The 13,093-nt window shown below is 32.4% G+C and overlaps 1 protein-coding gene across 1 annotated transcript in view; it reads left to right on the top strand.

The window, feature by feature from the left end:
• The first annotated feature begins 394 nt into the window (after positions 1-394).
• The window catches only part of LOC123703751 (ribosomal protein S6 kinase alpha-5-like), a 103,938-nt gene continuing 91,239 nt past the window's right edge, over positions 395-13,093 (top strand). Inside the window, exon 1 of the mRNA XM_045651866.1 lies at positions 395-1,542. Within this exon, the coding sequence (XP_045507822.1) occupies positions 915-1,542 (628 nt within the window). The 5' untranslated portion in view covers positions 395-914. The remainder of the gene's footprint in view (positions 1,543-13,093) is intronic.

Raw genomic sequence — 13,093 nt, 5'->3', positions numbered from 1 at the left:
ACCCGGTACCACCCGGTACTGTATTGACCTTGACATATTCCTTTTCACAATGGCCGCGGCCCACTGTCTAGATTTGTTAATATGCTAAATTTGCTCATATTCCCTTAATGTAGAGTTCAAATTTCTTTGTACAGAAACGTTTTGACAGCTAGTATAGTGCACCTAACAAGTTGTCATAATTGGAAAACGCGCCAACATGTATGTTTTCAAATTACAGGAATTTATTGATAAGAACTTTTACCGATTGTGATTACTAAAGTAAAGGATTAATTTATCTGATTCTTGTTATTTCTCTGTTATATTTCCTTAGGATATTTATACTGAAATTGTAAACTTGCTTCGCGCCGATTCTTGTTTGTTGACATTCGTACGTCATACAGTCGTCTTTGGGAGCGCGGTACGGCGTCGTATCTCGCAGTAGAAACGTTGAATAAAACACATTTACACAAAATAAACACATGGATTACACGGTCTGAACGTTGTTGTGAGGTGTTGACACTATTGGACGTAATAATAAACAACAGTGGCAGTGAACGAACAAAAAGAGCGGGCAAAATCAGTGCAAGTGACGATAATACTATTCTATTTATAGATACCTATGGCGCGATAATAATTTTCGTTCAACAATAGCGATGCACGAGTTGTGTAGTTTCTAATTGTAGACTAATAGAAATAAAGCACAATAATTGTGTTACTATCTGTCATTACATAGTCGAGTAATTCTAAGGAAAAACAGTCGCATAAACTCGTTTGACAGCTCACAACACACACAAACAAAGATTGCTTTGCGCATGTTTGCGTGAACGGGCAGTGATGTAGAATTCGCTTATCGATCAGTTAGATAATTTCAAGGACATCTAAACATCTTATGAATGCAATAAAACAATATTTTCAGCGTATTATAAACATTCAACATGGAATCGCCTATAAAGGAAAATCCAGAAATACCAAGGAGCGATTCGACGAGTTCGAATCAACTTTTTATATCGGAGCAATTAGACTTGCCGGACGATACGTTTCGTATGAGCTTAGATTACATAACTGATATTGGTGAAAATGTAACAATTGGGGACAGGGACGTATCAATTGATAGCGTAAAACCTGACTCAAAAATTAATACGACACCTTCAACGCCAGTTACACCACTGACAAATAAATCACCCACTCTAGAACCAGATTCACAATGCTCGAGCCAATCTCCATCTATTACGGAGACACCAAAGCTTACAGATGACTTAAAAGTAAGTCCGAGGCCAGTCAATTCGCTCAAACTTTCGCTGGCCAAGATAGAAAACGATGGTTTTGTGAAACCATCGCCTCTAGATGTGATGTCGCCGGCCAAAATGCTACAATTTGAGGTAGATTTAACAAGTAGCGCTACACCAACAATGAAACGCGCTGCGATTGATTTTAATTTCTTTACTGAGAATACTTTCGAGGAATATTTTAAAGACGAAAGTCATGAAAAGGAAACGGGCGTAGCGTTTAAAGAGACACCGGTTATAGTGAAGGCTAACACCGTTCGACACGAAATAGGCTATGGTAAGTATGTCCGTTTTGTAATAGGTACCTATCTAATAACGGCTTGGTAACATGAGACTTGTATGTGTTATTGTTGTTTCATTGTGTTTGTTTCTTTAGGCGATACCTATCAAGGAACAGCGCCCGGCGACCACGGAGATTATTACTTTGTACTTTGGCATCTGAACCATAGAGTACAACATTGTATTTATTTATTTATTTATTTATTTATTCATCTTAGGGAAACAAACAATAGAGTGTTTCTTAAAATTAAAAAAAACAAAATACTATACATATATCAGCAAAGTTTCCACTGAAATTTACATTCTTAAAGTATAAAAACACATTCAGTCACATACAGTAAACATTAATTAAAATTTTACACATAAATTATTAATTTAAATTTGTTAACATATATATCGCAAGCATGAGTACAATTTAATGATCATAATTAACGTTTATTCGAACTTTTTTTTTGAAAGATTTTAGACTTTCATAAAACAAATCAAGGTTACTGAAATTTTTATTATAATTAAGACAAACACGGTATAAATAAGTATTTCTAGCAAAATTGGATTTAAGATTCGGTAATGCAAAAAGGGCTTTGTCACGAGAGCATATACGCGGACATCGTAAGAGTAAATTGCCTAAAAGAAAAGAAGAATCGACGCCATTATTAAGTATCTTATATAAGAATACCTGGTCTCTTTCATGTCGACGATTTATCAAAGGAAGCACTTCCGGAATGGAACCTGACTGATTAGATCCTTTATAATTCAAGTGTTTGATAAATTTATTTTGGATGTGTTCAATATTATTTATGTAGATATTATATTGAGGATTCCAGGCTGTAGATGCATACTCCAATATAGTTCGTACGAACGAGTTATACAAAAGAATTAAAGTTGAACACATTTTAAATTCCCTACCAACTCTTAAAACAAAACCAAGCATTTGATACGCTTTGGCTGTAATATAATTAATATGGGCTGAAAAAGTTAACTTATGATCTAAGAGGACACCTAAATCTTTTATTTCAGTCAGCCTAGTCAGCAATATTCCATTCAAAGAGTAATCGAACACTATAGGCTTAATTTTTCTAGTAAATGTTATAACGTTACATTTATTCACATTTAAGTGCAGGGAGTTCGCAGCGCAGTAACGACACAAGTTTAAAAGATCCTCCTGTAGTAAAGAGCAATCACGTTGATCTTTGATCACTCTAAATATTTTCATGTCATCCGCATAAAGTAAGATATTACAGTGTCTAAACTGACAAATAACATCATTTATAAAGATATTGAACAGCAGAGGACCTAAGTGAGAACCTTGAGGGACTCCAGAAGTGACTGGAATGAAGGAAGAACAATGACCTTTGATATTAACAGCTTGGCTACGTTCTCTGAGGTATGATTCCAACCAACGTAGGAGAGTTTGTAATACAATAAGGAGCAATGACAATAATTATTGTACCTATAATTTCTAGTATCTTTTTGCTTCCTTCCCTCGAAATCTATGAAATAATGTTAATTATGTATTTTACATAGGTAGGTATAGAATCTGACATTTAAAATGAGTTTGATGGAAAGAAAAATTTCCGATACAGCAGGAAATTGGAACCCCATTTTTTCATGAATAAATAAATTGTATATTTTCGCCGTATTGACATCATGTTGTGTGGGACGTAGGCGTCCTTTCTTTCCGAAACTCCTTATAATGAACCTTTTATGTAAATACAATGTGTTATTAAAAAAACCTTGCAATAAACCTTTTTAATAATGAATACTAATCCTTACAGAGCAGTTATGCAGACATATAACCTTATCTGTATTTATATTTACCGACAATGAAACGCAAATTACTTATTTATTATTCACGTAAACACAGCATAATATAGGTAATTTTATGCGATTGTGGCCTTAAATTACCTCCTAATAAGTAAAAGTGTTCACAACTGGAGAATAACTTCTAGCTTTATGCAAATGTAAGAAAGGCATTCTTAATGCAGGATTTTCAAATTGATAATAATATGTAATCTCTTCTAAGCATTTTCTATCCAAGAGACAGGGTTACTTATCGGAAAAAGGCACCAATATAATTCACATACAACAATATTTAAAGAAAGAAATTATCACCCATGCACCAACTATGATTTTTATGATTCGGCCACTTTCTTCATTAATTCATCGCTAAATACATGATCATTAATAAACAGACTAGGAAGACTCCCCTACATGCGTCGGGACATTGAAATATATCGTAACAAGGTCTAAACCTTGACCGGAATAGACTGAGACCTACATACATTGCAAATTGCGATATGTACCTTTATTCATGTAATGAGGCACAAAAATGTAACACGTATTCGATTTTAATTGTTGTCCTCGATCTTATATTAGCATCTTGTTTTGGGTTTATGTAGAAATGTGATAGATTCTACTACACTCGCTCTTTCAAGGTTGTATACATATAAAAGAGAATCTCATTTTATAAGGCGGCTTTATTTAGTACGCTGCAGCTGTACGACAAATCAGCGGTGGGGAGTACTATTTTTAATCGATAGGTAATAATTTCCATTCTTCCAGAGTAGGTACTAGAAGTTACTATAATAACTTAACTAGTATCAAAAATTTAAAAATATTATTAAAAGTATAGGTCTACCAGAATCTGATGGCATATTTATATTTAAGAAATAAAAGATTTTCATATGGCAACTTATTTGACAACTATCAAATTGGTTGTCAAATTATTTGTCTTTTTTGCAGTTGATGAATAATTTTTAGGATTTTGTCTAAAAAATCTTCGAAAATGTCGAAAAAGCCGCTGCGATCACAAGCAAGATGTTTTGTTTATAATGTGTATAGAAAAACATTCGATGAAGAAGGGTCAAACACATCACAATTTTCAATTTTGAAGATTTTATTGGTAAATTGGACTTACCCGTTTTGATACTTTAAATTAAAAAATATTATATGTAGGTAAATTATATGTTCATACAACAAACAATATTATATGTACTATAATATTGTTTGTTGATTAGAATATAATTTTATGAAAACTTATTACAGGAGTTTCCAATACGGCTATTCTTCAAGTCCAAGCTGTCCAAGTCAATTTTATAATGTGTGTATCTGTTAGTACTTACGAAAATAAACATAGTTTTATTTTATTTTTATTTTATTTTATAAAAAATTATAAGCAGTTTTGATCTACATTATCATTATATCGATATTTTCATATGACATACTGGTAATGAATATACAAATATAGGTACTTATGTGTAAATAATAATATATATTACCTGTATAAAAGTAATATGTATAATTGTACCTATATTATACATGTAAGTATGTACCTACATAATATTAAGTGGATATCTCATTATTAAGTACAGTATTGTCCACTTATGTAATGTGACTAATGATATTGAGGACAAAATAAAAAATAAGCAGTATCAAGATCGTTCAGTCCATTTTCCCTAGGGTTGCACACTCAAAATTTTGATTTCCCTAATTGCCATCAGATTCTGGTTTACCTATAAGCACTCACCTTTCTCTGGACACACGTTCACCTCACCATTTTTCCTGTCGTGGTATTAACGAACCTGATGAAGTGTGTTAAGAAATTATCGATACACAAATATCGACGGTACACATCACTACATTTCAAATTTAACAATTGAATCTTTTATTTTGACGTGAGCTGATCTATTGCAGTAATTGGTCGGCTAGGATTTAAAACTAAGAGCAATTAACCTATAGAGTACTTGTATCGAGCGTATACAATTTACATATATTTGTTTCTCTCTATCTAAAGAAAACGTCGTATGAAAGAATGAGACAGCTATAGACAACAAGCTACGTTTCAACATAGTCATGGCACCATTTTTACTATAGGTACGTATTTAGATAGATAGAAGGTGATAGTGATGGGATGTGCTTCAATCGATAAAATCGTGAATGTATTTTGCATTTACGGTTTCGTGAAATAATAAATAATAAAAAAACAAAACTTATAATTAATTTCAGTTGAATACATTATTTGTTTAATCCTACGTATATAATAAATGCGAAATTATGTGAGAAGGGATGTTACTCTTTCACTGCGGAACCGATTACAATGAAATTTTGTACATACACACATAGGTTAGGTTTTATCCCGGAAATCCCACGTGAACGGGAACTGTGCAGGATTTTCTTTAAAAACGCGGGCGGAAAGTTAGTACATTATAAAAGAAATTTTAAAACTTGAAATGTAATTTAAAATAAAGAAGGAAATGATGATAAAGTTAAAGGAGTGAGGAGAAAGGCACAGTCAGCATGAAGGAATCATGCAGTATTTTAACAAGTTAATAAAAGGACAGTCTTAATGAAAACATTTTCCTAACATCCTACTAATAAATCGAAAGTTTGTGAGGATGGATGTTTGTTACTCTTTCACGCGAATACTACTAAACCGATTACAATGAAATTTGGAAAAATTACTTTTGATCCCGTAAATCCAACAGGAATGGGAACTATGCGGGTTTTTCTTTGAAAACGCATGTATATTAAGTATGTATTTCAATAGTAGTTTCTCATCTATGAGAACTATCATTTAATCAACCGTTTAATTTTCACATAGTTACACATTTAAAGTAGGTAACTTATGTGTAAAAAATTTCAAAATAAAAATTCACTCTCTTTAATCAAATGTATTTATTATCTACAGGAACAAAAAAAAACGTAAGCGTAAGATTGCACAATTCTTCTAGAGTATCCATCTTGATAACACGTAGGCTCGAAATGCAGTGAACACAATATTGCAAATTGTGGCGGCGTCCAATCAACTCATGTCTCACGTTTTATACCCATTTTTTATTTAGCTCTGGAAATCTAAAACAAAATGAATTTATTAATAATCTGAAAGAGAAATTAATAAACAACAAACGAAAACTAAAACACATAGGGCAAATAAAACAACCACGTGGTATGTTTTATTTTCCTGCGGTAAAAAATTTACATCTATTATTTGCAACAACAACTACATATAAATCTGATTTATGAAACAAAATAAATAAATCAACGTTAATATGAAATAGATTTTTTGTCATAAATCGATAATATACGCTAGATGTGTTACAACACTACGGTGGTAAACAAAATGCCAAACGTGATATTATTGTGACGTTTTTTAAAAATTATTTCATTATTTTATATTCCACAACCCCATAAAGTGGGTAAATGTTACAGTTACAACATAAAATTACAAAAAAGCGCTTGATAAAACCTTCAAATAGGTTTAAAACATAAATATTTATCAATTTGCTGAAAATCACTTACCGATGGAAAGATATTTTTACATTGTTTTTATCCAAAACTCCCATTCGACTAGTGATAGCCGGTTGCTAAACATACAATAGTTATTTTAGCACACTGACAAATAAAAAGAAACACTGTACACTTTATATTTTCTAAATATTTCGTTAAAAACACTTGACGCACTGAGCCCACCAGCTGGTTGGAAAACAAACTGACTGCCGGCGCGCTACGTTTGAAGACAGTGCAGATACTCTATCGCTATCTCAATCTGGCTTATGCTGTTATTGACTAAGAGTAAGTAGATTAGAAAATATGTATTTTGTTCTGTCTTAATATAAGAACTCTATAGGTTAATTGCTCTTAGATTTAAAATGATTTTTGACTGTTGAGTAAGTATGAAAAGGTTGTTATTTTGACATAAATAGTATAACCGAATAATCAAGACACTTTTAGGGCTGATTTTTCAATCGTTGGTTAAAACTTATCGAATAACGTATTAAACTACCATTTCAAAAATGTATTCTAATTGTGCGTATTTGACAGTTTACTGGTAACATTTTACAATGTTCGTGTACTTAATACTTTATTGGACGGATAAATTTTAACCAAGGATTGAAAAATCGGCCCTTAATCAAAATAAAAACTTCATTTAACTATTTCTCCCTACTATTTTAATCAAATTATATTGATTCATAATTTATTTTTATTTCAAAATATCAACATAGCACGACTAGTTAACTTTTAGTACTTCTATTTTATTATTATGGTTTATCCCGACCGAAAAGTGTCGAAAACTTTGCAGCGAGTGAGTCACGCGGAGACAAAATTTGTTTGTGAACTACCTCCATTTCTCTGAGGTTCGTATGTCGATATTTCCGGATGTGGGTAATAAACATTCCCAATCATGCGCACTCAAATGAATATTTAAATATAGGTAGTTAGGTACCTAATATTAAGAAAAATAATGTACCTACGTGTTTTCATAAGAAGGAGAGATCACCGAGAAATTGATGACAGTGCAAATTTAGATTTACATTTCCTTTCGTTCTCTATTTAATGAATAGACATTAACTGGCATATTATATTCAAGATAATCTTTAGGAAAAAAAAACTTTTGAAAATTATTATTAAAATGTATGTTCCAAAGACATTAATTTAGCTAAATACTTATGGGTACCTATATTAGAATAACTTAGCAGTAATTAAGTAATGGACTTCGATTGAGTTTTCGATCGTATCTGGCTTGCAAATATATTTTTCAACAATTTTAAATAAATTAAAATTAATGGTATCTAACTACCCAATTGGTACACCAAGTTGCTACTAAATAAAATATGGGTAAGTAAAAAAAAGAATCTATGAAACAAGCAACTGTAGGTACAATGTTTGAATGATTTACCTATCTCCAGATATTAAGGTCATCTACTTGAAATTATTCATTGAGATAAATCATCAGCTGAGATCTCATTTCGTACAAATATAACTCTGCAATGATAGCCAAACCAACATGCATTATATTTACTATGAATGAAGACAATATTTTAGGCAGAAAAATATCTCTACAACGATCAAAACAAAACCAAAAACCTACATATTTCACTCAGTAGGTAATAATAATTGTCATTATAAATGATCTAAGATAAGTCTAGCAGTTTCGGATAATAAATGGTACAAACAAATAATAAATTACTAGTGCATTTGTTTTCAAAATGCCGTCTTTGAAAGTGGTATAGCTGTATAAACTTAAAAGACATTGTAATCACATAATATAATGGATTGTTTACTAGTAGTAGTAATGTACATTATTAGCGAAACTTGCGAAATCCATTATGTGTTTGAGTGTGGAAAGCAGGTTTATTAACCGTCTTTATCACAATCAGGTCAATGGCTGGTGTGATAAAAATGCGATATAAATAATAGATATTTTGTACTTAAACAGAATTTAGATGTTAGGTATGGACGAGGTACCTATATTCTTTTTAACAGATTTACCTACTTTGGTACAGTGGATCCTGGTGATATCTGAGAAACTGTTATTGATAACAACTAGAATGAGTATTTTAGCATTGAAAGAAAGAAAGAAAGAAAGAAAAGAAATTTATTGCCAAAAAAAACACAGCCAAACACATTATAAAATTTATCTTACAGTTAGGCAAACGGATACAGCCTCAGCAAAATGCTGCACAAAAGCAGCGCTGATTTTCAGGCTGTACCGGCGATTGCGGTTCGTCTTAGTATTAAAAAAGAATTAAGTCTAGGTACTTAAAATAAATATATAGATAAGGAAGTATATAAATATTAATAATAAAAAAATAAATGCATATAATTTATATTACGGCAGAAACATATAAATAAGAATAATATAATACCAAATATAATAGGAATATAAAATAATGTAATAGGTATATGAAAAGGCATATAATGTGTCATATATACATATACAATAAATCCCAGGAAAGTCAAAACAGTACAACATGTGATACGATATGGAAGCCAAGGTTATATAGGTATATCATCACGCCAAGATCAACAGAAAGGTAGCTATTGGGTTGAAGCACGCCAGTCTTCAATTTGCTTCTTTAACAAAGTCTCTTTTAATTTCCTTTTAAATGTTAAGAAGGAGATATCCTGTTTCAATTTTAAAGGTGGCGGTAAGTCATTCCAAATTTTGGACGCGGCGTACTTAAAACTACCCTTGAAGCCTGAGGTGTTATGCTTCGGTATTACCAACTGACTGGTATTCTTACTACGCGTATTGAGAGCGTGATAGTCGTCTATCCACGTAAGTTTATCGTAGAGGTATGCAGGTCGTCTTGCTTTAATCAGTCGAAATGCGAGTGCCGCTAGATGCAGTGTCCTTCTTTCTTTCATCTTAACAATTTTTTTGTCGTTTAGATACGGTGTGATGTGTGCTCGCCTGGGTATTTTGAAACAGAAACGAGCGCATGCATTTTGTACTCGCTGAATGGCTCGTTCTGTTTTCCCGTAAAGGCGTGGACCGTACACAACGTCACAATTATTGAAGAGTGAAAGAATTAGGGACTCGGTAAGTAATATTCGCACTTCTTCTGACAGATGCTCCCTGAAGCCATACAGAACCTTAAGCCTATAAAAAGCATTTCTAATTAATCCCTCAATATGTTCCTGATACCTTAGTTGGGAATCTAATAAAATACCTAAATTCCTCGATACATCTGCCCTACCCACTGCATTATTGTCAAGGACGATATGGACATTATTCATTAGTATTTGAAATACCCTTTTCTTAGAATTACGATACTAGTTTATTGAGATTTCGTGAAATTCTTCAATTGCCTTAGATTTCAACCTGATTAAACAGACAGATAGTTTTCAAGTAGGTACCTATAACTTACGATGAAAACCAATAATTTGTATTTAAATACCTATAAGCACAGACTAATAATAATATACTACGTAGCTATAAGTAGGGCATGCACCCGGGTTTACCCGGTTCCGAAAAACCCGGGTAAACCCGGGTTTTTTGATGATCTTGAGAACCGGGTCTGAATAGTATGAAACCCGGTTCTCCCGGTTCCGACCAAAATATTAAAATATAAAATATTATTTATATTTTGATGCATTATTTTAACAAATTTATTCCATCTGGCAACGTCAGACTCACGTATCAAAAGATACAGCCGTAAATGCTGAAAATTTTCGCAAATTTCGACATTCGCATGGGACTCAAAAGCTACAGGGTACTTCTCATGAACACAGAGCCTTTAAATTTGGTAAAAGTAACGTCTTATAAGTTGTAACACAGATAAAGGAAAAATTGCTAGAAACATAAATTTTAAAGTTACATAAAAAATAGGTTTGTTCGGAGCCCTCGGAGCGCGAGTCCGATTCGCACTTGGCCGGTTTTTTTCTTTACAATTTGCAGTTAATGAATAAGGTTTAAGTTTATATGTGATATTACGATAACAAGGTACTTTTATAAGACTGATAAATAGAGAGAAGTATTGAAATTTTGTTTCTTTATTAATTTAATAAAATAAGACACAAGCCGCGTAAAATAAAAGGCCCATCAGGTACTTTTACAGTTACTTTTGTTTAATTTCGTATTTTTTCCGATTTTTTTCGTATTTTTATAAAGGAACCGGGTTACCCGGTTCTACCCGGTTCTGAGCTCGATTTGGAACCGGGTTTCAGAAACTTGGAACCGGACTCGGTTCTGCATGCCCTAGCTATAAGTGTACATTTTTGCGACTTTCTAATAGACGTTTAATAATAAAGCCAATTAAATTAATAATTCTTCAAACATTTACCGCAATAAAATCATATTTCGCAAGTAAAATGTCATCAAATTATGGAAATTTTACTCATTATTTAAGATAACTTTTGTAATTAGTAAAAAGTATCAAAATCGTATACACATCAAAACGATTTTTTTAAAATACAAACATAGAAAAGAAAGAGACAAACAGTTCCTTAGTTTCAATTCTCATTTCGCTACGCTCTTACATCCTGTGTCTCTTTCTACTTGATAGATAAACAATAGCTCCGTCTCGCTTTGTTTACCTCCATGATATTGTGGTTCGACAGTATATGCAAAAATAAAAGATACATTGTTTGAAAATCTTTAATCACTTCTATGAATACCTAACGATAAAGATAAAAAATCTTTAAAAAATACTACTTCGTCTAAACTCTAAGGGATATGAAAGTGTTTGCGTATTGATTTGTTCTTGGTTGAAATATTAATAGCTTTACAACTATACTCAAATCTCCACGACTATAATTCAATTCTTGTTGTTAGATTACAAAGCCTGTTTATTAAATTTCATGATGTCACAAGAATTTATAACATACATATATTATATTATAATATAACAATACGCATAATAATGTATGTGCACATTATGTGCATAGATTTTTATGACAAGTGACACACGCCACGTTTGTTTACTAAATTAATAATTAATAATTGCTGATAAGTAAATGAAGTAGAAGGCAAACCTATTGGTTACAGTATTATAATACAATTTTAACGTTCTTATTATCATTTTAAATTCCAAAATGCTAAAAATGAAGCCATCATCGATTTTAGTAATTATTTATTTTACAGGATTTCACGTCGATATTCAAATATTTATCAATCAAGTTTATTAATTATAACATTTCACATTAAAAAAGAAAGTTAAATTTACAATAATTTTAATTTATGACGCGTCAAGTACACATTCTAAGGGCGTATGCAGAAAGAAAACTGGAAACTTATATGCGCTTACCGGCGCTTGTCAGCGCTGGTAACCCGCGCAGGAAAATATATGAACACGCGCCGATAAGCGCTGAACGACGCCGACAAGCTTTAATACGCGCTGGTCAGCGCTGGGGGCTGCCATTTAAAATTTGTCTTGGTCTGCTTCAACCTGCTTCCTTTGTGAACGAACGAGCCAGCGCTGACAAGGATTCTGCTGCATGTCATTTTCACTTGCAGGATAGAAAATAGAAAGGTTCATAAATCAGCTAACAGCACGTAGATTAAATGTAATTCATTACAATCCTCGATCCTAAACGATCATGAATCATGCATTGCACCACATAACCCATGTCATGTTGCATTACCGTTTACAGACCACACAAGTTCATCGTCTTGAGTACGGAATCTTAAAAAAAAAGTTTTCTATCAATAATTCCAAATATAAAAAAAATGCTTTTTAATATTAGGAATTTTTAATAGAAAACGCGTGTATTGTGTACATAACTAAATTAATTATATTATTAATTAATTTAACCGAAATATGCTTTATAGAGAGACAGTAGTTTGAATTATCTGAGTTTATTCCATATTCTCTCTGGCCTCGTAAATTGTATCGTAGTGGGGGCAGCGCCTCTCGCACGTCGCACGGTTTCTATTTTGCGTTTCTCGAATTCAATTCAGTTACACTGTCGCGCTGAGTGAGGCGTCATTCGCGCTGACGTTTTTTAGTTTATTATACACTAAGGTTAGAGTAGATTTTTTAGACAAAACAAATTATAGTGTTAGTGAAAGCTTATAATTATTTATCGAATTGTGTGAAGTGTCAAACGGATTGTGCACAGTGAAGTTGAAATTTTATACGTGTTGCAAACAACTGGATTTCCCAACGACCTGGCGATAAACCGATGCAAGTGGCTGTGATTTTGAAAAAGCGTATTTGTGATGTCCCAATTTTGACATTTCAAATTGTTTGAAGGCAGATGGGAATGTTTGACTGAAAATATCGCGTTGGTTTCGTATAATACTGAGGCGATTCGGGAGAGATGGT

This window comes from Colias croceus, chromosome 27 (assembly GCF_905220415.1).
Source record: "Colias croceus chromosome 27, ilColCroc2.1".
NCBI classification, from domain to species: Eukaryota; Metazoa; Arthropoda; class Insecta; order Lepidoptera; family Pieridae; genus Colias; species Colias croceus.
The sequence above is the reverse complement of the archived record's forward strand: the minus strand, read 5'-3'. Positions and strand labels throughout refer to the sequence as shown.